Consider the following 26399-nt stretch of genomic DNA (forward strand, 5'->3'; position numbering starts at 1 on the left):
ACTAGCCAACCAACACAGGAAGCCATTTGCCATCAACACTGTGTGACTCAAATTTGTTACTACCTCTTCTGATAGATTGGATCATGACTTGCTGTATTAAAATTATGCTTTTCCACCCCTGCCAAAACTTCATGGTGGTTGAGAATACTTTCCTGCCCCTTGACTTGGGGCTCAGCCATGTGCATTGGCTTGGCCAATGGGCTGTTGGTAATTGTAATGTAAGTAAGTGCTTTAAATGTGCACTCATACACTGGCTTGCCCTCTTGTGTTCCTCAGCATGAGAAGTGTGTGCCCCAGGTAGCTGCTGCGACTTCAGCCTTAGCCCTAGAATGAAGATGCGTGAAACAAATCTGAACCTGACTGAAGCTTGGAGTCCAGCTTATGCCAGTCTAGATCAGCCAAGTCTCGGCTGACCTGTAAACCCATGAGCATAAAAAGATATATTTGTTCTTGTATGTCACGGAGCTTTTGAGGGTGTTTGTTACACATCAAAAATTGACTAGTGCACTCCTTCTAGTTAGCCTCAGATTACATAAATATGTCTTAATCTGGGAAAATGATTACGTTTATTTCTCCGATATGTCAACTGGTGCTTCATTTATTTCAAATGACCATTGTGAAATTTGTTGGAATCAAAATGCAATCACTAATGGTAGGAAACCCTGACAAATAGAGCTGGGAAGGCCATGCAGATAACAAAAAACACTACGAAAACCACAACCTTGCACAAAGGCCATCACAACCTTACACATACACACACACACACACACAATGCTTCTGCAAGGACATCTTCCCATTAAACCTTGAACTGGCATCACCCTTATTATTAATCTTTGTAGTCAAGAATAATTATTTCAAAACAATTATATAATCCTCCTCATTTGTTTTCCTTTAAAAACCTTTGCCTTCCTTTACCTCCCTGAATATGCACGTAGTTTACTATAGTTTATTTTGGCATAAATATTTCCATTGCAATGCTCAGTCCCAAATAAACATCTTTTCTTTTAGAGAGTGTCTCTCTGTTATTAGACTGACACTATCTTCCTGTTCCCATTGCTTGCAATTTCCACCAAATAATTCTATAATTCAGCTGGGTTGGTAAACATCCCTTTTCACAAATGTAAATTGCTCAGGGAGGGTCTAGGGGGTTAAGTTATTCACATCTACGTATGATTCTGTTCAATCCATTTGCCTCCCCTGTCCTCCCCATGCTCCACCCCACACCTGGCTGTCCTGGAAGAAATGGGGCTTGATTTGGGGACAGTGGTGTGGCAGATAATGTTGGAGTTTTGTAAAGAAGGGTGGCCCTGGGTAGATGCACAAGCCCGTGCTATGAGGCAACACAAGGTTCTAGGGAAAAGGATGCACAAACGTAAGAGAGGGCCAGAACAACTGGCCTAAAATTGACCCTGACCCTGGAAAAGCGGAAAGAAACACTCTTTATGAATCTTACTACGGAAAACCTTGCTCTCAAGAACAGTACTTTTGATGATGTAAACCAAAAAGTATCTGAGACAGGTCTCCATCAATTTAGAATTTTCTTTTGCCAACGTGAAGAACATGACTGGAAGAAATAAACAGAATCACAGAAACATGATGTGGTCTGTGCCTTTCTCCAAAGATAATGTTGTTAAAGGGGAAAAGTGGGCTGGAGGAGAAAGGGCTGGAGGAAAAGTAGGCTGGAGGAAGGAGGGTATGATTATCCACATGTCACAAGAGAAAAGGAGGAGACAGGAGAATAGTTAATTATGTATTCATCTCCCAGGAGAGGCTAAGATAAGGTAAACATAGAGTAGCTACCTGCGGAGATATTTAACCTTTTACTGTACCTATCTGCTTAGAAGCAAAATGAAAGGCAGCTTCTTGCATGAACCAGCTTTCAGCTCATTTTTTTCCTTTGCATAGTGAATTTTATTTTCCTTTCACAATCACTGTACTAGTACACGTCTTTAGGCATTTCTTTAGGGTTTATGTAGGCATTTTGGGGGCATATGTACCTAGGAATGAAGGTTCTCACATCTAAGGTATATATATGCTCATTTTAGAAGATACTACCAAGGAGTTTTCCAAAATTGCTTGTACCAATTTATTCCCACCAGTAGGGTATGGGAATTCCAGTTTTTCTACATTCTCATCAACACTTGGTATTTTTCATCTTTTTCATTTCAGCTATTCTTAGGCTAATTTTAAACACAAACTTTCGGAACATAATCTACTTCCGTACTCAGGATTGAAAAATGATTCAGTAATGCCTATTAAATTCAGAAGGAAATGTAGTGCCAAATGTCCAAATATAAAAACACAAATTACGGTTGGTCTGGATACCCCATATGTTTAAACAGACTGCTTACCCTCTCTGTCTCCTAATCAGAGAAAAAGTTAACAAACCAATTTACAAAGAGAAAGGATTATTTTGAAAAATACCAACAGAATAAACATTTATTCACTACTTTGCAATGTCAATATTACATTAATCTTTTGCATTTCTGTTTTTTGTTTGTTTATTTTTACTGTTTAATCATCCTAGCCTCATTGTAGCAGATACAGGTATTTTTTACTCCCATCTAACAAGATCTGAGGTACAGTTAATTGGATGCTAGTCACATAATAGTCTACCTATTTTTTTAAAAAAAGTAAAATCTCAGGAAAGTTGTAAATATTTCAGATATTTCATTTCAAATAATAATACAATCAATAGTCACAAGCCAAGGCAGGGCTAATGAAGTTTAACATAAGGGAGATGAATGAGACTTAGAAAATACATATTTAAAGATGCGTGTGTGTGTGTGCGTGTCTGTGTGTGTATACCAAGTAAGTTCCAAAGGTCGAATAAAACTAACCTGAAAATAAATTTAAAATTAACTCCAAAATGCCAAGAGTGCTCAAATAATGTAAATCATTGACACATCTTAGTCAGATAAGGGGTTCTGGATTTTGGCTTGGAGACCTAGGGACGTGTTTCAGTGTAGTAGTCAACATGCAGTCAGCACCACAACCTGTCTGATATGGTTTGGCTGTGTCCTCACCCAAATCTCATCTTGAATTGTAGCTCCCATAATCCCCATGTGTCATGGGAGGGACCTGGTGGGAGGTAATTGAATCATGGGGATGGCTGCCCCCATGCTGCTGTTCTTGTGATAGTAAGTTCTCACAAGATCTGATGGTTTTATAAGGGGCGTTTCCCCCTTTGCTCAGCACTTCTCTCTCCTGCCGCCATGTGAAGAAGGACGTGTTTGCTTCCCCTCCTGCCATACGTTTCGTGAGGCCTCCTCAGCCATGCAGAACCGTGAGCCACATAAACCTGTTTCCTTTATAAATTACCCAGTCTCGGGCAGTTCTTTACAGCAGTGGAGAATGGACTGATACAGTAAATTGGTACTGAGGGAGTGGGGTGCTGCTTATAAGGATACCCAAAAATGTGGAAGCGACTTTGGAACTGGATATCAGGCAGAGGCTGGAACAGTTTGGAGGGCTCAGAAGAAGAGAGGAAGATGTGGGAAAGTTTGGAACTTCTTAGAGACTGGGAGGGCTCAGAAAACAGGAAGATGTTGGAAAGTTTGGAACTTCCTAGAGGCCTGTTGAATGGATATGACCAAAATGCTGATAGTGATACGAACAATGAAGTCCAGGTTGAGGTGGAAGTCCAGGCTCAGATGGAGATGAGGAACTTGTTGGGAACTGGAGCAAAGGTGACTCTTGTTATGCTTTAGCAAAGAGACTGGTGGCATTTTGCCCCTGCTCTAGAGATCTGTGGAACGTTGAACTTGAGACAGATGATTTAGGGTATCTGGCAGAAGAAATTTCTACGCAGCAAAGCATTCAAGAGGAAACAGAGCAAAAAAGTTTAGAAAATTTGCAGCCTGATCATGCAATACTAAAGAAAACCCACTTTTTGAAGAGAAATTCAAGCCAGCTGCAGAAATATGCATAAATAATGCATATTTACAGCCACGTGTATCTGAAAAAGGTGCCAAATGTTAATCATTAAGGCAATGGAGAAAATGTCTCCAGGCTGTGTCAGAGGTCTTCATGGCCACCCCTCCCATCACAGGCACAGACGCCTAGTAGGGAAAAATGGTTTCCTGGGCTGGGCCCAGGGCCCCCCTGCTCTGTGCAGCCTCAGGACATGGTGCCCTACATCCCAGCAGCTTCAGCTCCAGCTATGGCTAAAAGAGGTCATTGCTTCAGAGGGTGCAAGCCCCAAGCCTTGGCAGCTTCCATGTGATGTTGAGCCTGTGGGTGCACAGAAGTCAAGAATTGAGGTTTGGGAACCTCCACCTAGATTTCAGAGGACATATGGAAATGCCTGCATGTCCAAGCAGAAGTTTGCTGCAGGGGCAGAGCCCTCATGGAGAACCTCTGCTAGGGCAGTGTGGAAGGGAAATATGGGGCTGGAGCCCCCACAGAGAGTACCCACTGGGACACTGCCTAGTGAAGCTGTCAGAAGAGGGCCACCGTCCTCCAGACCCCAGAATGGGAGATCCACCAACAGCTTGCACCATATGCCTAGAAAAGCCAAGACACTCAATGCCAGCCCATGAAAGCAGCCAGAAGGAGTCTGTACCCTGCAAAGCCACAGGGGTGGAACTGTCCAAGACCACAGGAGCCTACCTCTTGCATCAGCATGACCTGAATGTGAGACATGGAGTCAAAGGAGATCATTTTGGAACTTTAAGGTTTAATGACTGCCCTATTGGATTTCGAACTTGCATGGGGCCTGCAGCTCCTTTGTTTTGGCCAACTTCTCCCATTTAGAATGGGTGTATGTACCCAATGCCTGTACTCCCATTGTATCTAGGAAACAACTTGCTTTTAATTTTACAGTCTCATAGGCGGACGGGACTTGCCTTGTCTCAGATTAGACTTTGGACTTGGACTTTTGGGTTAATGCTGGAATGAACTAAGACCTTGGGGGACTGTTGGAAAGGCATAATTGTGTTTTGAAATATGAGGGCATGAGATTTGGAAGGGGCCAGGAGTTGAATGATATGGTTTGGCAGTATCCCCACCCAAATCTCATCTTATATTTCAGCTCCTATAATCCCCATGTGTCCTGGGAGGGACCCCATGGGATGTAATTGAATCATGGCGGCGGTTACCCCCATGCTGTTCTCATGATAGTGGGTGAGTTCTCACAAGATCTGATGGTTTTATAAGTGGCTTTTCCCCTTTGCTCAGCACTTCTCTCTCCTTCCGCCATGTTAAGAAGGATGCGTTTGCTTTCCCTTCTGCCATGATTGTAAATTTTCTAAGGCCTCCCCAGCCATGCAGAACTGTGAGTCAATTAAACCTCTTTCCTCTATAAATTACCTACTCTCAGGCAGTTCTTTATCATAGTGTGAGAACGGACTAATACACTGCCACTGCAGCCACATGTATCTGAATCACCAGTCAGGGCACTCCAGGGTCAGCAGTCCAACAGGATGTGCCCATCTCTACAGCTGCAGCTTCAGTGAGGGCACCCTACCTTAAGGAAAGTTGGTAACTTCAGGCAAGCCTTTTGAATCTATTTGCTTTTCATGGGTGCCTTCCAGGATCTTCTATGATCCCCTCATTGAAGATATTCTTTTCTCCTCTTTCTTCCATCAGTATCTATTTTCTCTCACCACATTCCTGTTTATTAGTTGTCAGGGTTTGCCATGAGAATAAATTTTTCCATCAACCAGTTCTTACTGTTTTTCTCCCTTCCCTCTTACTTCTCCATCTTTCAAGCCAAATGCATTTTTGAAAAGATCTATCTCTCCACCTCACCATTTCCCAACCAAATATGCAAACAGGGAGTTTGTGAGCAAGTATTCCATTCCCCTGCTCAATTCCCATTCCACTGCGCCCATCTCAAATTGCCCCTGGAGGCCCTAACAGAGTCAAGAAGCAATTCGTTTGCTGCTGAGGGAAACAAGCCAGAGGAAAGCTAGCTGCAGAGAACAATTCTGCTGAGAAAACCAGCACCACTCTTCTCTAGACAGAAGCCTTGTGGCTCTTCTGATGTCAACACTAAAATATGCTATCTGTGATTTTCAAACTACGTACAGGATTGTGAGACTGAGTTCCAGAGAATTGTCTCAAGGGCCACTGAGGGAGGCAGAAGGAAGATTTTAGGCCTTAATCAGACAGATTACCTCTATTTATATCTGTTTTATATAGTGAGAGTCTGTGCAACCCTTTTTTTGTGACACAAAGCGTTTCATCAAGAGAAAGAGGGAGGTGTGATGGGGAGAAGAAAGGTTTGAAAATTCCTGATCTAAACAAAGCCTAAGTCAACACTTCTGCAATTTGTTAGTTTCCCAGAAACTCCTAAGGGAAGAACTTTGATTTGGGAAAACTCACAGTGTTCATCCGGAGTCGTGACCTTCGTGAATGTAGCATTGGGGCCTTCGCCAGCACTAGTGAATGGAGTGACGAAAAACTCATAGAAGGATTCCGGCTTTAGGTTGTCCACAGTCAATGCCTTTTCTCCCGGGTTGTCAATTTTGTATTTGCAACATTCTGAACCATCTGTGATTTTTTCAATGTTTTTTTTTTTTTCAAGGAAAAAAATATTTTATTAAAAGTGTGGTAAACATCTTGTGAGAGAGCTGGACACTAACGCTGTTGTTAACTCAGCACCACCAACATGTTTATACCAAACACAAATCAAATCAGCATTTCATCACCATGGGCACACCGGGTAAAATGTTCAGGAGAGGCCGGGCGCGGTGGCTCACGCTTGTAATCCCAGCACTTTGGGAGGCCGAGGCGGGCGGATCACGAGGTCAGGAGATCGAGACCATGGTGAAACCCCGTCTCTACTAAAGATATAAAAAATTAGCCGGGCGTGGTGGCGGGCGCCTGTAGTCCCAGCTACTCGGAGAGGCTGAGGCAGGAGAATGGCGTGAACCTGGGGGGCGGAGCTTGCAGTGAGCCGAGATTGCGCCACTGCACTCCAGCCTGGGCGACAGAGCGAGACTCTGTCTCAAAAAAAAAAAGAAAAAAAAAAAAAAAAATGTTCAGGAGATGGCATAAAAAGCAAAAAATCCACTGAACAAGGGGTACTAGTGATCCAGCCAAAGCATACAAATCTGCAAGAAACAGAGCTTGCAAGGGGCTTACAAATAAATAGGAACAACGCTCAGTAAAGTGAAAAAAACAAGAGGAAAGTTTCATAAAGGCCAGGCTTTCTTAAGGAGCTGGTGGTGCTTCAGATGCTTCTAAAACTACAAAGTCATATTGTTTTTTAAGTAAGTTAAAACGCTGCCCCGCCCCCACCATCTTGCTCACCCTACTAATTTGCTTAAGAACACCTTTTCAGTATAAAGCCATGCAAGAAGGGAATTCAGCCTGGCCACAGTCTTAGATGGCAGCCATTATTTTCAATGATTTCAAATAATGAGATCTTGAAAGAATAAATAAACAAATTAAAAATAGACGTCACCTGAAAGAACTGCCTTTTCAAATCGTGGGTGGCACTGCCTCGCCTGGGATTTCAGATAGACATGGTAGCCTTGTATAAAACCAGGTTGAGATTCAGTAGAGTAATCTTTCCAACTCAGAGTGAAGGAGTGGGATGTCAACGTATCTACCAGCACGTGAGGGTTGTCTGAAGGAGCTAGGAAAAGAAGTTGGGATAAGAGAAAAGTCATGATTTGGAAACAGTCTCAGAATATTCATGTCAACTAATAGAAGAACCATAGCCAGCTCCGGAGGTTGTAACAGCTTATGCCAAGTTAAGGAGTTTTATCTGTTTCTCTAGAGGATTTGTGCCTTGACAAAGTTTATGAGAGCTGTGAAGGAGTTGAGCAATCTTGTTCAAGTCTTGCCTTTTACAGATGAAGAATGGACACCCAGACACTAAATAACTTGCACAAGCTCACATAGCCAAAAAAGAAAAATAAAAGAAACAAACTAAAGTCTAAAAAAAAGAGACTTAATTCTGTTCTTGAATTCGAAAGAGGGTTTGAGAAAAGACTCAACCAGAGAATCTACTAAAGTGAGGAAGAAGGGAGGAAGTGGAAGAATTATGTTCAAAGAGGCAAGTGGGGGGATTTGATGAACTCTAGTTCCCAGGTTGTGGCAGTGCACAGTTATCCCAGTGTCACTGAAAAACAATCCAGGAATGTTTACTTTGAAGGCTTTGCTGAGGCTGTTTTCCCACACACGCTTATGCGCACTTGGACCGTGCACACAAGGTCACACACCTCCCTCCTGCTCTGAGCCAACTGTAATCTGTGGATCCACTCCTGCTAAAGGGAGAACCCCTGAGAACTGGTCTGATCTGAGTGAACAATCAAGCACCCAGCTAAAGAAGGGGAATAAGGCCGGGCGCGGTGGCTCACGCTTGTAATCCCAGCACTTTGGGAGGCTGAGGCGGGCGGATCACGAGGTCAGGAGATCGAGACCACGGTGAAACCCCATCTCTACCAAAAATACAAAAAATTAGCCGGGCGTGGTGGCGGGCGCCTGTAGTCCCAGCTACTCGGAGAAGCTGAGGCAGGACAATGGCGTGAACCCGGGAGGCGGAGCTTGCAGTGAGCCGAGATTGCGCCACTGCACTCCAGCCTGGGCAACAGAGCAAGACTCCGTCTCAAAAAAAAAAAACAAAAAGAAGGGGAATAAGCAACCCCATGGGAGGATCAAAAATCCCCTCCACTGCTGGTGGGACAGTGGTAACATTTCTAGGGGGTGATTTCACAACATGTATGGAAAGTCTTAAAAATTATGAAAGGAATGAAAAAAATATTTTAAAAGTTGAAACCCTTTGATTCCAGCATCCTATCTTTAAGACTTCATTTACAAACCATTATTATGGATTTGGACAAAGATTCAGCTAAAATGATGATTATTCACATAGGGTGTAAGAGACTGAAAAAAGGAAGAGAGAGACTTAGCAATGAGAATTAATGAAAATGTTTTGTTTGTATGATTAAAAAATAATTTTAAAAACCCAATTGCTAGAATAAATGGGATACCAAAAATTGGGTATGGTGCTGACATCTTCCTAAACCCAAAGCTAGGAATCCATGAATTGTTCTGAACAAGTCTGCACATGGGGCACATTAAATGCTTTAAACTTACCAAGTTCCTGAGAGTATCCTGTTTTTCTCTCTAATAAACAAGCAATCCTTTTTGTAGATAACCCATAAATTCTGAAGTCGTATCGAACTCCTGGCCTAAAAGCATCTAGGGAAAAAAAGTCAACAGATTTTTAATAACAGAATGACGTTTCCTAATTCTCAAAAGAAAAAGAATGAAAAGGCATGGCACGTTGGCTCACGCCTGAAATCCCAGCACTTTGGGAGGCCGAGGCAGGCGGATCACTTGAGGCCAGCAGTTGCAACCAGCCTGGCCAACATGGTGAAATCCTGTCTCTACTAAAAACAGAAAAATTAGCCAGATGTAATGGCGGGCGCCTGTAATCCCAGCTACCAGGGAGGCTGAGGCAGGAGACTCACTTGAATCCAAGAGGCAGAGGTTGCAGTGAGCTGAGATCAAGCCACTGCACTCCAGCCTGGGTAACACAGCGACGGTCTGTCCCCCACCACACCCCCAAAAAAGAATGAAAAATAAATTTGTGCTCCCCTAATAATTGGCTTTCAGGAATTTTGTATTTCATCCCCACCATATTCCCTCCTTCCATGAAGCCTTGGAGTCCTCCATGTTGCAAACACCTGGCCCCACTGTCTTGTCTCCAGCAAAGCCTGCAGGGACTGGCCTCTGCAGTGTTCTTTGAAGCAAGAGTTCTCAAACATGCCTGTATCCATGTGCATACAACTGGGTGCAGAATCAGACCAGACATAGAAAACCAAGCCCTTCTTTGACTCCAAATCCCCCTCCAGTTACTTGTCTTCCCTCTTCCCATTAAAGCCAATAGTCTTGAAAGCTTTGCTTCCACTTCCTCATTTCCCCATTACACCTGTACCTCTGCAATCTCCTTCCAGAACCCACCGTACCACTGAAATTGGCAGAACCCTTTTTTTTTTTTTTTTTTTTGAGTCAGAGTCTGGCTCTGTCCCCCAGGCTGGAGTGCAGTGGCACCATCTCGGCTCACTGCAAGCTCCGCCTCCCGGGTTCACGCCATTCTCCTGCCTCAGCCTCCCGAGTAGCTGGGACTACAGGTGCCCGCCACCACGCCCGGCTAATTTTTTTTGTATTTTTAGTAGAGACAGGGTTTCACTATGTTGGCCAGGATGGTCTCGAACTCCTGACCTCGTGATCCGCCCACCTCGGCCTCCCAAAGTGCTAGGATTACAGGCTTGAGCCACCGCGCCCAGCCAATTGGCAGAACCTTGATCACCCTCTGAACAGGGACATTTCCCACACCTTTCCCTGAGCCCAGTAGATGGCGCCACGCACCCCTCCAGCTCAGGCCACACAAACCGGCACTCCTCTGACTGCTAAACTAGCAATCTTCACATTACAAATCCAATGGGGGAGGTAAGAGAACAAGTTCTACGTGTTCTATTGAAACTGAAGTTGATGATCGATTCTCATCAACTATATGTCCTAAACATCTTCCAAATGCATGCAAGTCTCTGCTTTTGTAAAAGCTCTCTGGACAACTTTTATAATAATGTCCCTCTGCCATTCGAGACTATGCACTAATTTAAAGAAACAAGTTTATGAAAATCATGAAAATCAATTCCTACCTCATGTACAGATATTCTCTGCAAAAGTAGATTTAAAGGTCAAGTTTTAGAACATATTCTTGTAACATCTGAACTCCTAACACCCATGCTGGATTTGTCGTTTCAAAATTATTAGCTTAGCACAAAGTCTGTGAAGTAGTCCAGAAATCCCACTTGAACTTGCTTCAAGATGAATATAGCAATGCAATGATATGGAAGGTTCTTCTTACCTGTGCTAATGACTGTGCTTGTGGTATTGGGACCTAGATTCTTCCATTGGAAATCACCGAGCACATCCTGGGTATGGTCACACCAGTCCACAACATAGCCTATAACATCTCCAGGTTGGGGTTTCCAAGACAGAAAGAATCCACCCTCTGTGCCTGCAATTCTTTCTTCCTCAACCTCTTCTGTATATAAACAAATAGAGCAATGCTCCAGATTTAATTAACTGTAAATTGTTTTAAGTGTGTAAGGTAGAAAGTAAATACATACATGCACTGTATCTAGTAGGTAACAGACCTCCACTTCAATAGTTACAGGTGCTTGGGTGGGGGATGTTTTCATGGGTGAGTTCTTGTCTCTTACTTCCCAGCAAATATTCACACCTGCCCTTCAGATGCCCATCATGTTGACCTTCTGAAGCCCCACCAGACTTCAGCACCTAGGACAGGGGTCAACAAACTACCACCAGGAGGATGATTCCAGCCTCTGAGGGTTGTTTTCATATGATCCTTGAGCTAAGAATGGTTCTAAGACATTTTAAAGGTTGTAAAAATACAAATAAACCAACAAAGAAGGCATACAATAAAATATGTAATGGAGACTATATGACCTGCAAAAATGTTTGCTATCTGCCCCTTTACCACAAAATTTGTTGATCCTTAATCTAGAATCTGGTATTGGGTACTGGATCTGCTTCAAAAAATACCTATTGAATGAATAACTAATGCAGGCTAATTCTCCCACAATAACATCAGTTGCTCCTGAACTAAATACTGCTTCTGAGATGTGTTACAGGTAGGAATTGAGTAGAAGACAAAAAAGAAGAAAATATTCAGGTATATAAAAAGTTGGGTTATATAAAGATATGCACACAGTTTATGGCTAAATGTCAATATATTTTGTATGATAAAGTAGGTTTCCTGATGTCTGACAATTGGAAAAAGGATAACATGGCCTCAGGGGACTACCATTTCTACTGAGTTCCAACAGGGATACACCTTAACCTTGAGGCATGAGAATTTCTCCTCTTTCCACAGACTTACACTAAGAACTGGTTTATTGTTTGTCTGTGATTCACATTTAACTGGGCATCCTGTATTTTACCTGGCAATCCTAATTACAACTGAATAGTGGTGTGAAAACCACTGATTCATTTTTATAGGGCATCAAAATATCATCCAGCTGGGGGCACCCAAAGGAATGTGCAGCCCTAGGTATAAGGTAAAAGCCCATGAGGGCTTTATAGATCCCATCCACATGGCTTCCCTGCCTTCCTCCATCAAGCAGACAAATGCCCCTCACATATTAAGGCCGACATTTTTCACTTGACTTATTGATACTTAGTAAAATCTAACTCCAAACCCAGGGTTGAAACTCTTAGAAAGCTGCTTCTTTAAATTGAAAATATGTTTTGAGAGATGGAGGTAGATCAAAGAGTAGGGGAATCTTTTTGCCAGTCATTCACACCCTAGTGTGAACTGGCTTAACCTTACTGGTTTTCTCATAGTACATGAGTGACTTTATACATGCTGGTGATGTAGAAACAAGAAACACTTAAGGATAGCTAGCTGAAGCCTCTCACCAGAAGGTCTAGGCATCTGAAGGCAGGGCATGGGGATGGAGGATATGGTAGGAGACCCCAAAATACGTAATTGCTCTCAAAAGTGTTGCTTTGAACTGGTCTCTCCCTTCCTCAGAAGAAGCCAGTACCAGCTCCCCGAGGCTGAATGAAATGCCCCCTTTTCCTGTTCAGATCCTAATGAAGTCAGAATATAACTTCTTTCTCTAATATAGTTCTTCAGAAAGCAAAGGTTACACTAAACAACTCCTAAACCAACTCAGGTTGGTTTTTCTTCTATGGCACAATATAATTTCTTTTCCTCATGTGATATATACTGGATAGTTCTTTTAAAAACATAAAAATAAAACAAAACAACAACATCCTCTAATCCAACTCAACCCAAATTTAAGCTGAACTTGAATAAATACATATTATAGAACCTACAAGGGTCTGGAAATTTTAATAGCAGGAACTGAAGGGTAATATTATTGCAAAGTTCATGAATGATCCCAGGATGCCACTTGCCAACTACATTATGTATGCCCATGTGTGTATCATCTCATAGCATGTAACTGTAGGGTTGACTCTTTTTATGGCTAAGAAGGAAATTAATATCACTACTGATTTGGCATGTAAGGGCATTCCACCTTGTTTGCTCTTTCATAGGCAAGAGATTAGCCAGTTATTATCTTTTATTCTACAAAGTTGGCAGAGCCTCTGGTGAAAGTTGATGCCAGTTCTGATGATCTCTGGAAATGTTCGTGGACTCTTTCCAGGTGCAAAGACTGACAACACTTTTTACACAATAGTAAATGCAATTCCTATTTCACAAGCCACAAAGATCATAAATAGTAACTCCAACTCTCAGTGGTGACTGTTTGTTGGGGTTGCATTTACTTGAATAAATTTGAGATAATTTCCCATGTATGTTGAAGAATCCCCTGGACAGAAATGTCCTGAGCCATGGCTGAAGTCTCCTTCTCCCCACACTGAGGGGACTGTCCCACTGAAACATGTTGACACACCTGGCCCAAAAGAAAATGACTGTTTGGTGACTAGACATTTTGTCTTCCTACGTTATTGTTTTCTCGATTTATCCATCACTACTTAATAACGTCATCAGCATTTTCCTAGAGAATAAAAACAAAACAAAATGAAAAACAGACTCACTGTTTTCGGGGTCTGCAGAGATGACTATTACAGAAGGAGGAGAAGCGCCCGCACTGTTGTTGGCTGTGACGCAGATTTGGAAGGAACACCTGTCGAGGATTAGTTTTGTGCTGTTGGCCGGTGCCGGAATGGAATGGAGCTCTGACCTGGATGGTTTGTCTAGGTTTTCTACAATTACATTATAGAACAGGATCTTTCCATTGGCATGCAGTTTTGATAATGGCTGAAAAAAAATTGATAAACACTTTTAAATGGGTTTTAATTGAAAGGAATTCGTACAACTCCTTTTTCATCTTTTCTGTCCCTCAACTCCTTTATATACGCACACACCAGAAAATTCAAACAGCTTAATAGAGAAAATAACTCTCTCAACCAAGTCTGAAATCAGACATTCAAATCTAACTGAAGGTGAGCAGAGAAGAGGATCATTTGGAGATAAGAGCCTCAAGAGCATCATGTGTCCCCAGAAGAGTGCTCAGGTCAGAATCACAAGGAATAGACTCTTTAACCTGGTGGAAAAAAGAATGTGAGGGGTAGTCAAGGGCAGAAAAGCAATGAGTACAAACAGCACCACCCTGGGACCCTGCAGGAGGAGCCTGGGTACTGGCCTCATTCCACCTCCAGCTGTGTTGCCCCATGCAGCTGTACAGGGATTAGCTGCTCTCCATACCCACAGCCCTCCTCTGGAAGAGCCTCAGTTTGCAGAGAAATTCTTGCCCACACAGTCCCAAGCCCACTTCTGGGGTCTGTTCCTCAGGCCTCCCCTCCCCTGGCATGTGTACTGCCAGCCCTGAGAGTGGGCTGGGAGTGGCTATCCGCTTGGGGTGTGGACAGAACCCAGATATGCAGACTGGCATGCCCACGTGTCTGTGCACAGAGATTCTTGCAGAGTGTGCCAAACCAAAGGTGAAAAAAAAAGTGGGGTAGGTTGAGACCAGAGCCAACTCTCCCAGGATCACATTTCAGTGTGAAACTCATGCATCACAGAGTTCAGAATACAAACCTGGCCTTCCAGGTTGTCATGAAGGTGTATTAGGCAAGATAGAAGGATAAAATTTATTTCATATTACAATTTTTAAGCTTGATTTATAATTTTTAAATATAAATAGTATGACTATTTAAATATGTGTAACTTTTAACTATCATATGTGGTTGTTTACTTACATCTTTGCCCTGGGCCCTGCAAAAGTCAGGGCTGGCCTGAGTTGAAGTTGCAGAGAAGAAGGTTCTACCAATCAGAACTGGCTGTCAGTTGCATGAGCTGTCAAAGGAGTGGAGTGGGATTCCTCTACTAGGTAAGAAATTCTATTGGATGAATGTGAAGATCCCTCCCATTTGGGACACTGAATCAATCCACAGTTCCCCAGAGGAAGACACATTTGTTTCCGCAAATGTGGCTTTTGGAAACAATCAGGCTTTTGGAATCTGCACATCTTACCTTCCAGAATAAGGTCACAGTATGATTTCCTGGCTCCAAGTTCACACTTCTCCAGACATCAGGGGCCTCTGAGGGAGCTGAAATTAACCAAAGAAAAGTTCTTGAGTCGCAATACGTATGTAAAGCAATATGCTCAACCTTTTTCTAAGATGGTCATGGACATGACAATTACCTGTGCAACCTGAGGCTTGCCTCTCCCCTTTTCACTCTCTATGGCTTCTACCCACTGGTCCACAGCGACACTGCTCACTCCTCACTACGTGCACACAGTACAGTGCTTTATAAAAAGGTCAGCTGCCTCTGAAAGCCTTTATAAACATCAAGCCATACAACTACCAAAGAAGTTTGGAATAATTTGTCCATTAGACCAATTCCAGATGAGTTAGGTAAATTTCCCCTTTTTTTGACTTTCTAGGCAGCAGACCTTTGCTACTTCCTTGCCCCATTTGTGATGGATACAGACACAGTGATGGGGAGCCCGCTAGGGGCAGGATGCATTCTTCCTCACGTTTCATCATACCCACGGCTGGCCCGCTCACTGGAGTGCTAGTCTCCCTCCACTGGGAAGGCCTCATCCCACTCCTACTCCCAGCACCCTGCCTGCGCCTGCGTCACCTGCTTGCTGTGGACACTTGAGGCACCTGCAGCACCCAGCATTTCTTCTGTCGTGGCTCTCACCATGCTGCTTTAGAACAGTGTGCTTCCTTGTCTCTCTGTCAATAAACCACAGGATCCCTGGGGCCAATGGTTTTGAAACTCTAGCATCTGCCTCAGGGCCTGGCACTTCATGAAAGCTCTATAAACTGTCTGAATGAATAAAAACCAAACTTCAAAGGAACTCAGAAAACAACCTGCTTCAATGTCCCAATCTTTTCTTGTCTCCATCCCTCACTCAGATATCTTTGTAAACGGATTGACTGATTGATTCTGCATCTAAATCTGCATTTGCTCAATCAACTTATCATGAGGACAGGTCTTTAAATCCAAGCCAACTCTGGGTACCTATGCATAAAACCATTTAGGGGATCTCTTTTACACATACTAATAGCTAATATTTATAGAGGGGTTACTAGATGCCAGCCCAGTTCCAAATGTTTTGCATATATTAACTCATTTAATCCTCATAACAATTCTATGGGGCAGGTATGATTATTTACCCCATTCTCTAGATAAGGAAACTAAGACCCAGAGAGGGTAAGTTAATTTCTCAAATCACCCAGGTGAAAGTAAAAGTGAAGCCAAGATTTGAGCTCAAGGTATTTAGGGTCTAGTCGTTCCATTATTCATCTTTAGAAAATGGATGGTCAATTGAAGGCTCAGCTTGCATGACAAGTTCAACAAAATTCTCATTAAAAAAAATCTCAGCAATGGAAAAATAATGAAATCAATGCAATTTATTTTAAAATCTTAAAAAGGCACACATTTTAATCATTGACTGATGAAAATATTATGAAAGTCCTATTAAGATGAGTATGTCTTTTCATTTGTAAATTGTTTTGTTGGATTTGTGTAATACTCTGTATTCCACATAGAATCAATTTTTCTACTGATACAATTTTGTCATGGTATGACCTTCACAAGAATAGTACAACAAAAAGTAGTCAAAAGACAATTTAAAATATTCATAAGCCACAAGAAATATCAGGCTTTAACTGCTGAAGATATAGACGACCCAATTATAGCACATCCATGGAGACAAGAAAGGGACTCACAGGTATTGATGTCATTCTGCAACTGAGCCCTAACAGCATATCTCATTTTTAAATCCAGACTTAAAAAACATCTTCATCTCTCTACTCAATCACATTTTGTGAATGTGCTGCTTCAGCTTTCTGAATTTGAAAATACAACTATAGCATGTCTCATATGACTTCTATTTTTAATGTTTACTTTGAAACTTCCCTTTAATTCTTAAAGATAGCTTGAATATTTTAGCATAGCCCCTAATAAAAATAACTGAATTAAATTCAAGTATCTAATTAAGAGAGTTAGTAGCATTGCTACAAACCTAAATAACTTTTGTGATAACAAAAATCAATTTAAATACAAGATGTGGTATAGAGTTGTTAGTTTAATAATCTAATGGTTGAATAGTCCAGATTCCATTTTAGAGTAATGATATAAAATCCAAATTACTTATCAGTAGTTTCCTTAACTTTATATGAATTATTTTTCTTCCAACTCTTCCAACTTTTCTTCCACCTCTCAGTTTGCCAAATCACAAACTTTATTTTAATCAGAGAAAAACATCCTTTTTGGAAGGTACAGATCAGTATTTACTAAATGTTTACCAGTCTACTATCATTGATAGAGTTTACTATATTTCAAAATATATATCCCAGTGCTGTCAAATTTTTTAGAAATTGTGATTTCATTAAATTAGAGTTTGGTTATGAAAACATATATTCAAAGTCCATCACCTGAGTGCTACTTTAACCTCCAGACTTCTTTGTGCATGCTATTATGTTCTTGAAAGTAATTTAGCATATTTCCATATAACTCATTCATGTGAAACCATAGTCAATACTTCATCATTCAGTAGTTAATAATCAAACTTTAGTGAATCATATCCCTCCCTATCACATTTTATTTTCCTTTGAAATACTTTTAAAATACTTCCTAGAAACTCTTTTTATAATTTTAGAGTCAGGGAGTACATGTGCATGTTCGTTACATGGGTATATTGTGCAATGCTGAGGTTTGGAATATGAATGATCCCATCACCCAAATAGTGGGCATAGAACCCAACCGTTAGTTTTTCAACACTTGCCCTCTCCCTTCCTTCCCCTTCTAGTAGTCCCCAGTGTCTATTGTTTCTATCTTTATTTTCATGAATACACAATGTTTAGTTCCCACTTAAAAGTGGGAACATGCAGTATTGGATTTTCTGTTCCTGCATTAATTTACTTAGGATAATGGCCTCCAGCTACATCCATGTTGCTGGGAGGAACATTATTTCATTATTTTTTATGGCTGTGTAGTATTCCATGGTATATATGTACCATATTTTCTTTATCCAATCCACCATTGATGGGCACCTAGGTAGATTCCATGTCTTTGCTATGGTGAATAGTGCTGTGATGAACATATGTGTGTTGGTAGAATGATTTATTTTCCTTTGAATATATACCCAGTAATGGGATTGCTGGGTGGAAGAGCAGCTCTGTTTTGAGAAATCTCCAAACTACATTTTATGAAGGTCGAACTAATTTATATTCCCACCAACAGTGTATAAGTGTTCTCTTTTCCCTGCAGCTTCCCCAGCATCTGTTGCTTTTTGACTTTTTAATAATAGCCATTCTGACTTGTGTCCTCATTAGAAAAGGCAGTAGGTGCACAGAGAAGCTCAAGAGAATACCCTGTGAGCAGACATAGAAGATGACCATCTACTAGCCAAAGAGAGTGGCCTCTGAGAAACAACCTCAGCCAACATCTTGACGTCAGATTTCTAGCCTCCATAATTACGAGACACTAAATTTCTCTTGTTAAAGTCCTTCAGTCTGTGGTAGTGTGTTATTAAAGCCCTAGAAAACTGTTACAACCTATTAATAGACATGGAATATATTCCCTGCATCATGGTTGAAATGAAAACAGAGTTTTATTATGTCAGGCTCCACTTGCATTTGAGAGCTGAAGCACTGTGGAAAATGGCCTCCCTTAAGAAATATTATGAAGACATGTGAAGAAGGCTCCTGCCCTGATGGGGTTACAGGGATGAGTTCTGTGAGATGACGCATTGCAAACAAATGCATACAGTAGCTTAACCTTCCCCCTTTTTGTGTAACACCTCCTTCTGTGTAAAAACCTTCTTGTAAGAACGTTGGCTTTTAATACTTACAGAAGGTCTAGCAGGGCAGTGGTGCTGACTGCTACAGAAGCCACCTGGGGTAGCTAAAGAATAAAAACAGTAACAACATGCAAAGATTTTTAAAAATCGCCTTTCTGATTGGTGTGAGATGGTGTCTCATTGTGATTTTGATATGACTTTTTCTGATGATTGGCGATGTTGAGGATTTTTTAATGTTTTTTGGCTGCTTATATGTCTTCAGAACTCTCTGTTCTTTTGTTTAGATGAAAACCAATAGCTTTTATGTTAAGCAACAGCAAGCCTCTTTGTCAAGAATCTGTTTAGAAAATGTCAGCAGGGACAAGATGTGGTGGCTCATGCCTGTAATTCCAGCACTTTGGGAGGCTGAGGCGGGAGGATTGCTTGAGCCTAGGAGTTTGATAGAAGCTAGGGCCACATAACAAGACTCTGTCTCTACAAAAAATAAAAAATAAAAGAATTAGCAGTGAGCTGAGATTGCATCACTGCACTCCAGCCTGGGTGACAAAGATCTCAAATTAACAAGCCAACATCACACCTCGACGAACTAGAGAAACAAGAGCAAACCAACACCAAAGCTGTCAGAAGACAAGAAATAACCAAAATTAGAACTGAACTGAAGGAAATTGAGATGCAACTCCAGCTAGTGTGGTGAGGCTGGAGCCTCAGGAGTGGCCAGCAGACCGGGGATCACTCAGATTGGACTGGCCCCATCTCATGGGTAAGACCATTCTCCTCTGTCTAGGTCTCACGGTCACCCTATGGCCAAAATCTCCTAGAGGAGCACGGCAAGGCTTGGGGGATTTGTGTCCCTGGCCATGCTCCACTGCAGAGGTTTCTGCACCAAACCCTCTGGGCCCTGCCCAGGATGAAGCTCTATTCCTACTACCTCTCTAAGAAGCTCTTCCTGCCAGCCCAATTGTCCATGAGGGTTGTGGGGTTTCCTGCTGCCTGGATTCCAAAGGTCCACGGCAGGGGCAGGCCACCTGTTCAACCCCTTCCCCAGGAGTTGCTGGGGGCCAAGAACGAGTGTGGGTCCTTCATAGCCCTGTGCAGGGTGTGCAGCTTCCTGACCCTTCAGCCCAGCATCTGCGTTCTCCCTGTGTCCACTCTTAATGTAGCGTTTTCTAGGTATAGAATCATATCATCATCAAAAGAGAGAGAGTTTGACTTCTTTTCCTTTTGGGATGTGTTTCAATTGCCTGATTCCTCTGGCTAGGACCTCCAACTTCTATTTTTTAAATATGATTTCTGCATACTAAAATGGTTTAAAAAATTTTTGGCTGCTAAGTGTGAAAGTGTTAAATAGGGACTGTCATGAAATTAACAAAATTTAACAAAATTAAAGTGTTTCAAATATTAAAAAATAACTTTTCTGTTTTTTTTAGCTTTTGGTTTGTGAGAGGACAAGTAATTTTTGATCTGATTCAGAACATTTCTTTGAAAAGAAGAACTGCTTTGGAACATAACATAAAAATGTATCTCTCCATCTTATAAAAATATAATCTTTTTTTGCCTAATAACTGACATTTAAGTTTTTTACTTTAGTTGCTGACTCAACACTTTATACTTTAAGTTAAAGGTGGCCATATATTTTTAAATCTATTAAAGCAGATTTCAATTTGCTAAATAAGTCATTGGAGAAGCCAATATTAAATTTAAAACTTTATTGAAATACTCAGGGACAATATCTAAGCTCAATGCAAAATCTTCAGCTGGCTTGTAAATTACTGTTTATAACAAAAAAGTGCTACAATACAGTTGATAGCACTATATTTTATAAACAACATCGTTTGTACCATCAATTCATTTAACTCAATGTCTGCTCACTATAATTATACTTAAGCATGGTTATAATACACATACGCATTTGAGTTTTCCAGCATTAAGCAAAGTGCGATCAGAAGTAATAAAAAATTCCTATAGGTTCACCTTCAGTAGATTCATCTCATTTTCTTGTCATCATCAAAAGCAAAGTTAAGTGTTTTCAAGATGTTAGATTATTACTATAATCTAAAAGAAACTCTATTCTTTTGCCATCTTCCCTTTTTACATAATTTTAGTTATGTTGGAATAAATTAAAAAAAACAACAGAAAACGTAAACCAAAATAATAAAAATTCTTTTCTAAAACACACTGAGGAAAATGCAACATTCCTCTCAGGAACAGGGCCTTCCAGAACAAAGATTACTGAGGAACCTGTACCCCTAGGAAAAATTACTGGAGTCTCAATGGGCTTGAGAACGGGCAGGCACCAACAGGGAAGCGGGGAGGCCTGCAGAACTTGACTAATGACCATCCTCATGTGTGGATTCTGATTAGCGGCGCCCACCACCCCCAAATTACAGTCACTGCTTTAAAATGGTCCTCCCAGAATGAAACAGAAAGAGTTCTGCCAGCTGCCATACACAAATAAGAATAATAATAAAACACATATGTATAATCCTTCCTTTGACACTAAAATAGCCAGGACTAGAATCAACAAGATCTGGAGGTTGTAATAACACCAAGAGAGAGAGCACACAGAATTGAGTTCTGGTTAAGGGTGGAGCTCTGGTGTCAGGCTGCCTGGACGTGAGTCGCAGCTCAGTCAGTGTCTGGCTGGGCCAGTTAAATTACTTAATCTTTCTGTGCCCTGATATCCTCTGGCATAAAATGAGGATCATAAGAGCACCTACTGCACATTGTCAGGATGAAAAGAGAGGAGCACAGAAGGCCCTTCGAGCTATGTATGGCTCACAGTAAATGTTGACTCCTATGTTTTTTTTTTTTTTTAGATGGAGTCTCACTCTGTTGCCCAGGCTGGAGTGCAGTGGCATGATCTCAGCTCACTGCAACCTCTGCCTCCCAGGTTCAAGCGGTCTCCTGCCTCAGCCTCCTGAGTGGCTGGGATTACAGGCATGTGCCACCATGCCTGGCTAATTTTTGTATTTTTAGTAGAGACTGGGTTTCACCATGTTGGTCAGGCTGGTCTCAAACTCCTGACAACATGATCCACCTGCCTCGGCCTCCCAAAGTGCTGGGATTACAGGTGTGAGCCACCACACTCCTATGATTATTATGATGTCTGTACCATTCAGTAACTCTGCAATTGGGGCAAATCTCTTCAGTTATGGGTGCAAGTTGCCTCATCTGTAAAATGGGCAACAGTTATCCTTTATGACATTGAGTTAGAGGGAGATGGAAGCAGGACTGGGCCATCAAATCTCCTGAAGCCCATTTGAGTTCTCAGACATAGTTATTTAGCAGAAAAAGCTTGCAATCAATACTGAGGAAACCCTGCCACAGAGCATGCTGGAGAGGGCACACAGTGTGGCATCACCAGAACAAATGACTCACAAATAACTATAAAGGTTCCGAATGTCATTGCATTTCCAAACATGGCCTCAAGTTGTTTAGGATGAGACCAATGCTTTCCTTGTCGTTAATACTTCCATTTGTCCCCAGTCCTGAACTAAAGGTGTATACTAATTTATATAGCTCCAGATCTACTGTGAATCCGCCAAGTGATGGCTTGAAACCATTTTGGGAAAATGAAAGATAAGAGAGAAGACAGACAGTATAAATAAAATGCTACTGTCAACTGTCTGAGGTGGACGGTTTCCCATTCACTTCTCATGAGGCATCAAATCTAATTATTTAAATGCTACCCCACCTCTGTTTAAATATTTTTCTCTTAGTTTTTGGTACAACCAAAATCTCTCAGGGAAACCAGTCTAACTCTTAGACCTACTTCTTTGGATTAAATGCCAGGGGGCTGACATACCAGCTTCAAGTGTGGTGAAGTTCTGACCACTCCATTCACTCCATTTCCAGAAGTGGCTGTCACCAGCGCAGCGTACTCGCGCCCTATACTCTGTGGCAGGTTCCAGTTCACTTAAGAAGTACTCACCGTTCACCTTGATGGAAACATTGTACTGCTTGATCAAAAAAGAGAAGAAAGGAAAAAAGAGAAAAGAACAAGACAGAAGCATTGGTGAGTGCATCCCATTACAAAGACAAACCAGAACACAGCAAATCGTGACCTGGAGTAAGATCAGTTCTTCTCTGGGGGGAAAAAATCTTCAAGGCCCATTTCCTAACCATGAAAGTGTATGATTAATTTCATGGGCCTTTTAAAACAGATGACCCACACCATTTGAACCTACACAGAAATAAGAGTTTAAAGTGATTTTATTCATCAGTGTCTCTGTTCAGGACAAAAAGGAACTTTTGAAAATAGAAAATTAAGCAGGGTTCTTACTTGCATCATTTTTCCTTCACCATGGAGTTCAATCTGACACAAATATGTGAAATTATTCCTCATGGAGTGCACCTTCCAGGTCATGATGGCGTTTGTGGCATTTACATTTTCAAAGTTGACACTAAAAGGATTCATTAAATAAACTGTCAAAAAAAAGAAAAAGAAAGAAAAAAATTCAAGCATACATCCAAAAAGACATTGGTAATAGGCAGTTTATTTCTTCATTTATTTGTTCAACAAGTATTTTTGTTCACTTTTGAGAACATGACAAACAAGAACTTACAGACAAGCTAGAATGAGCCAACTACAGCCTTTCTCTCTCAACAATTCTACTGCATGCATTGAACAAAATACAAAAAGAAACTACCTGAGGACTCTTAAAATTAAACACAAGTAGGCAAATTGGAAAGGGGAGTCAAAACTTGGAGAAGATGGCCCACAGGAGAGAATTTTAACAGAACTCAGAGTCTAACCAAAATAACATTAACAATGTCAAGGATATAATCCAAAATATGTAGACTGTGCTAGGAATGCAACAACTTTAGATGAGAGGGGGATTGGCCAGAACAGCTCAGGCTCTGTTCCAGTCCTCCCTAGAAACAGGATGTCCTTTAATGCTTTAGTGCAGCAAGTCATGTGCTGTCAGGATATAAAATCCAGGATGGATGCTTCTGAGGTCTCTCAGCTATGGTACAAGTGAAGAACTCAGAGATAAGATTCTGTTTGCCCTGGGCAGCTCTCCGCAGCCTTGGGGACCAGCAGCAATAAATCCCAGGCTTGTGTTATCCCTTGCTGCCTGTCTGATGGTAACAAATCCATTTCATGTAACTTGTTGTGTATGAGTGTATTCTGTCTCACTGGACTCGGACAGTTGATAACCAGTGCACAGAGAGCACCTTCTTCACAAAATTGGCACAGCAAGCAGGATTCAATCTGACAGAACAGTGGCTCATTGGTGAAGTAGAAGGGGCAATACCCTATCTCATACCTGGCCCATGGTGGAGACATCAGACCAGCTAGATGTTTTATGGGGAAGAAGCAGTGATACGAGAGATACAGGCCACACATACACCCTGAGAATGTGGGTGAGGTGGCTGTATAGATTGTGACAGAGGAAAGCAGTGTGGAAACAGGGGGGCTTAGTGCACATATGTGATTGCTCCTTCCTGGGTATTCAGATGCATCTGGAGGCATCTGAGAGGGAATTAAAAAGAGGTCCTCTGATGGTCCTTGAGACATCTGAGAGGGAACCAGCATGCACAATGCAGGCCTTCACAGAGAAGGTGACTCAAGATCCAAAGGACATATATAGACATAATCAGTAAGCTCTCAAGCAACCTTGTTGGTGTGTTTGTTGGATAAAGGGACACTGCAGAACCAAACGGTGCAGTTAGGGTTGTTGCCAAAGTCTCTAGGTGCCTACCGAAGGCCACTGGCCTAATACTCTTGTTAAAAGAAAAGAGAAAAAGAAGAAAATTCAGACTTTTCTGGAGTTCTTGGATACTGGAGCCCACATGACAATATTTCCTTGTTCTTTTAGGTGAAAAATTAAACTGATGACATTGGGAGGTTTTCGGACAAACACAGTGACCCAAGATGCTTATCTGGTTGTGGGCAGGGCCCGTTGGGCCATTTTAGGTGCCAGAGACCATGGTTCCTACCAGTCAGTGCATCATAGGCATTGGCATTTTGGCTGCTTGGGGCACAGAAGGCCACCTCCATCTGAAGGGGTATGTTCCCCCAACACAGCTAAGGATTTAAGCCATAACAGTGGGGCATATCCACTTCTGCCTGCCACCTAAGCTCCCCAAGTTCCAATGGCTTATTCAACAAAAGTATCACTCTTATACATACTGAGTGGAGAATAGGACAGTATTTTGTTAATTGAGGACTTAATACAGATATAAATGTTATAAACCACCCTCTCACAATGTAACAGCCCAGTTTGGCTGGTCGCAAAAGGCTCCCCAGGGCATGGAGACTAACCATGGACTATCACAAGCTAAATGCCAAGGCCACTTAAGCTGAACACCAAAGAAGTATCCCCGATACAGCCAAACAAAAGTGTTGTCCCTTGTGGCTCCCCTAATAAAAATGAGGCCCAGCAGGTGGTAGGCCTTTTTGAGTACTGGAGACCACATATACCCAACCTGGGTGTCCTTTTGCTCTCCTTAGTCAAAGTGACCAGCAAACCCACCAATTTTAAATGAGGTCCTTTGTGACAACAGGCCTTGGAAGCCATTCAGCAAGTTGTGGTCCAGGCACTGCTTTTAGAACCCTTAGAGCCTGCTAGCCCAATCAAATTACAGATGTCCAAAACCTCCATGCATGCTGACTGGAGTCTCTGGCAAGAAAAAACCACCACCGGGATGTACCAGCCTCTCACATTTTGGATATATAAGTCGCTTGAAGCAGCCCCCAGATACACCCCTTTTAAACAGCAACTCCTTGCTTGCTACTAGGCACTAGTCTCTGGACACTGAGCATCTTATGGCCAGAGCACCATACATGACACTACAACATGAAATGCCCATTCTTACTTGGGTTCATGCAAACTCCATCAATCAAATTAGACAGGCTCAACAGAGCTCGATTATTAAGTGAAACTGGCACATTGAAACTGGCACATTTAATATCATGTCCACCCAGGCCCCATGGGACCAGTAGGTTCCATGAACAAATGGCTAGCTAACCAAAAGTGATCAAGTAACCTGTTGAAGATGTTTTGGCTCCTCCTATGGGTTCAAAAATATGCCTACCAATGGTCTGGCATGGTTTACTAACAGTTCTGCCAAACTAAAAGCAGATGGGGTCCACTGGGCTGCCACCACTATCTGGCCAATAGATAGCCAACTTTTGACTGAGACTGGACATGGACACTCTATCCAATAGGCCAAACTACATGCAGTGGCAATGACCATGCCAGCCACCTTTCTCACCATATCTTGCTGTATTTTCACAGACTCATGGGCCATTGCCAATAGCCTAGCCATGTTGTCAGAAGAACAATAACTGAGTGACTGGACTGATTAAGGAATCCCCTGTGTGGGACAAGAATTATGGCAAGAGCTTGCAGCATGAAAGTTGTCAGAATCAAAATGGGGTCATTTATGTTAAAAAACAAAATCCTGAAAAATGGAGCCAGGTAAGGTCACACAGGAAGGGCTCTCTTACACCAATGCCTGAAAACAAAACTATCCTGAAGCAACCTGTAAAAGCCACAACCATGCACAAAGGTCAACACAACCTTACACAAAAAAATACTTCTACAAGGACATCTGTCCAGCAACTGGATTATCCAGTCTTACACTGACACTACCCTTGTTATTGATCCT

At 41.9% G+C, this 26399-nt stretch overlaps 1 protein-coding gene across 5 annotated transcripts in view; it reads right to left on the reverse strand.

The window, feature by feature from the left end:
• The window catches only part of OSMR (oncostatin M receptor), a 94209-nt gene that overhangs the window by 4167 nt on the left and 63643 nt on the right, over window positions 1–26399 (reverse strand). For 3 of the 5 annotated variants that reach the window (XM_055246181.2, XM_063619544.1, XM_063619545.1), the window contains 8 exons: window positions 23065–23207; window positions 22588–22738; window positions 14996–15072; window positions 13558–13780; window positions 10832–11011; window positions 9052–9156; window positions 7412–7585; window positions 6328–6495 (listed from right to left, as the gene is read on the reverse strand). In XM_055246181.2, the coding sequence (XP_055102156.1) occupies window positions 6328–6495; window positions 7412–7585; window positions 9052–9156; window positions 10832–11011; window positions 13558–13780; window positions 14996–15072; window positions 22588–22738; window positions 23065–23207 (1221 nt within the window). Of the gene's footprint in view, window positions 1–6327; window positions 6496–7411; window positions 7586–9051; window positions 9157–10831; window positions 11012–13061; window positions 13413–13557; window positions 13781–14995; window positions 15073–22587; window positions 22742–23064; window positions 23208–26399 lie in introns of those variants that run through there. The other 2 variants (XM_055246180.2, XM_055246182.2) reach the window with 2 other exon arrangements.

This window comes from Symphalangus syndactylus, chromosome 16 (assembly GCF_028878055.3).
Source record: "Symphalangus syndactylus isolate Jambi chromosome 16, NHGRI_mSymSyn1-v2.1_pri, whole genome shotgun sequence".
NCBI classification, from domain to species: domain Eukaryota; kingdom Metazoa; phylum Chordata; class Mammalia; order Primates; family Hylobatidae; genus Symphalangus; species Symphalangus syndactylus.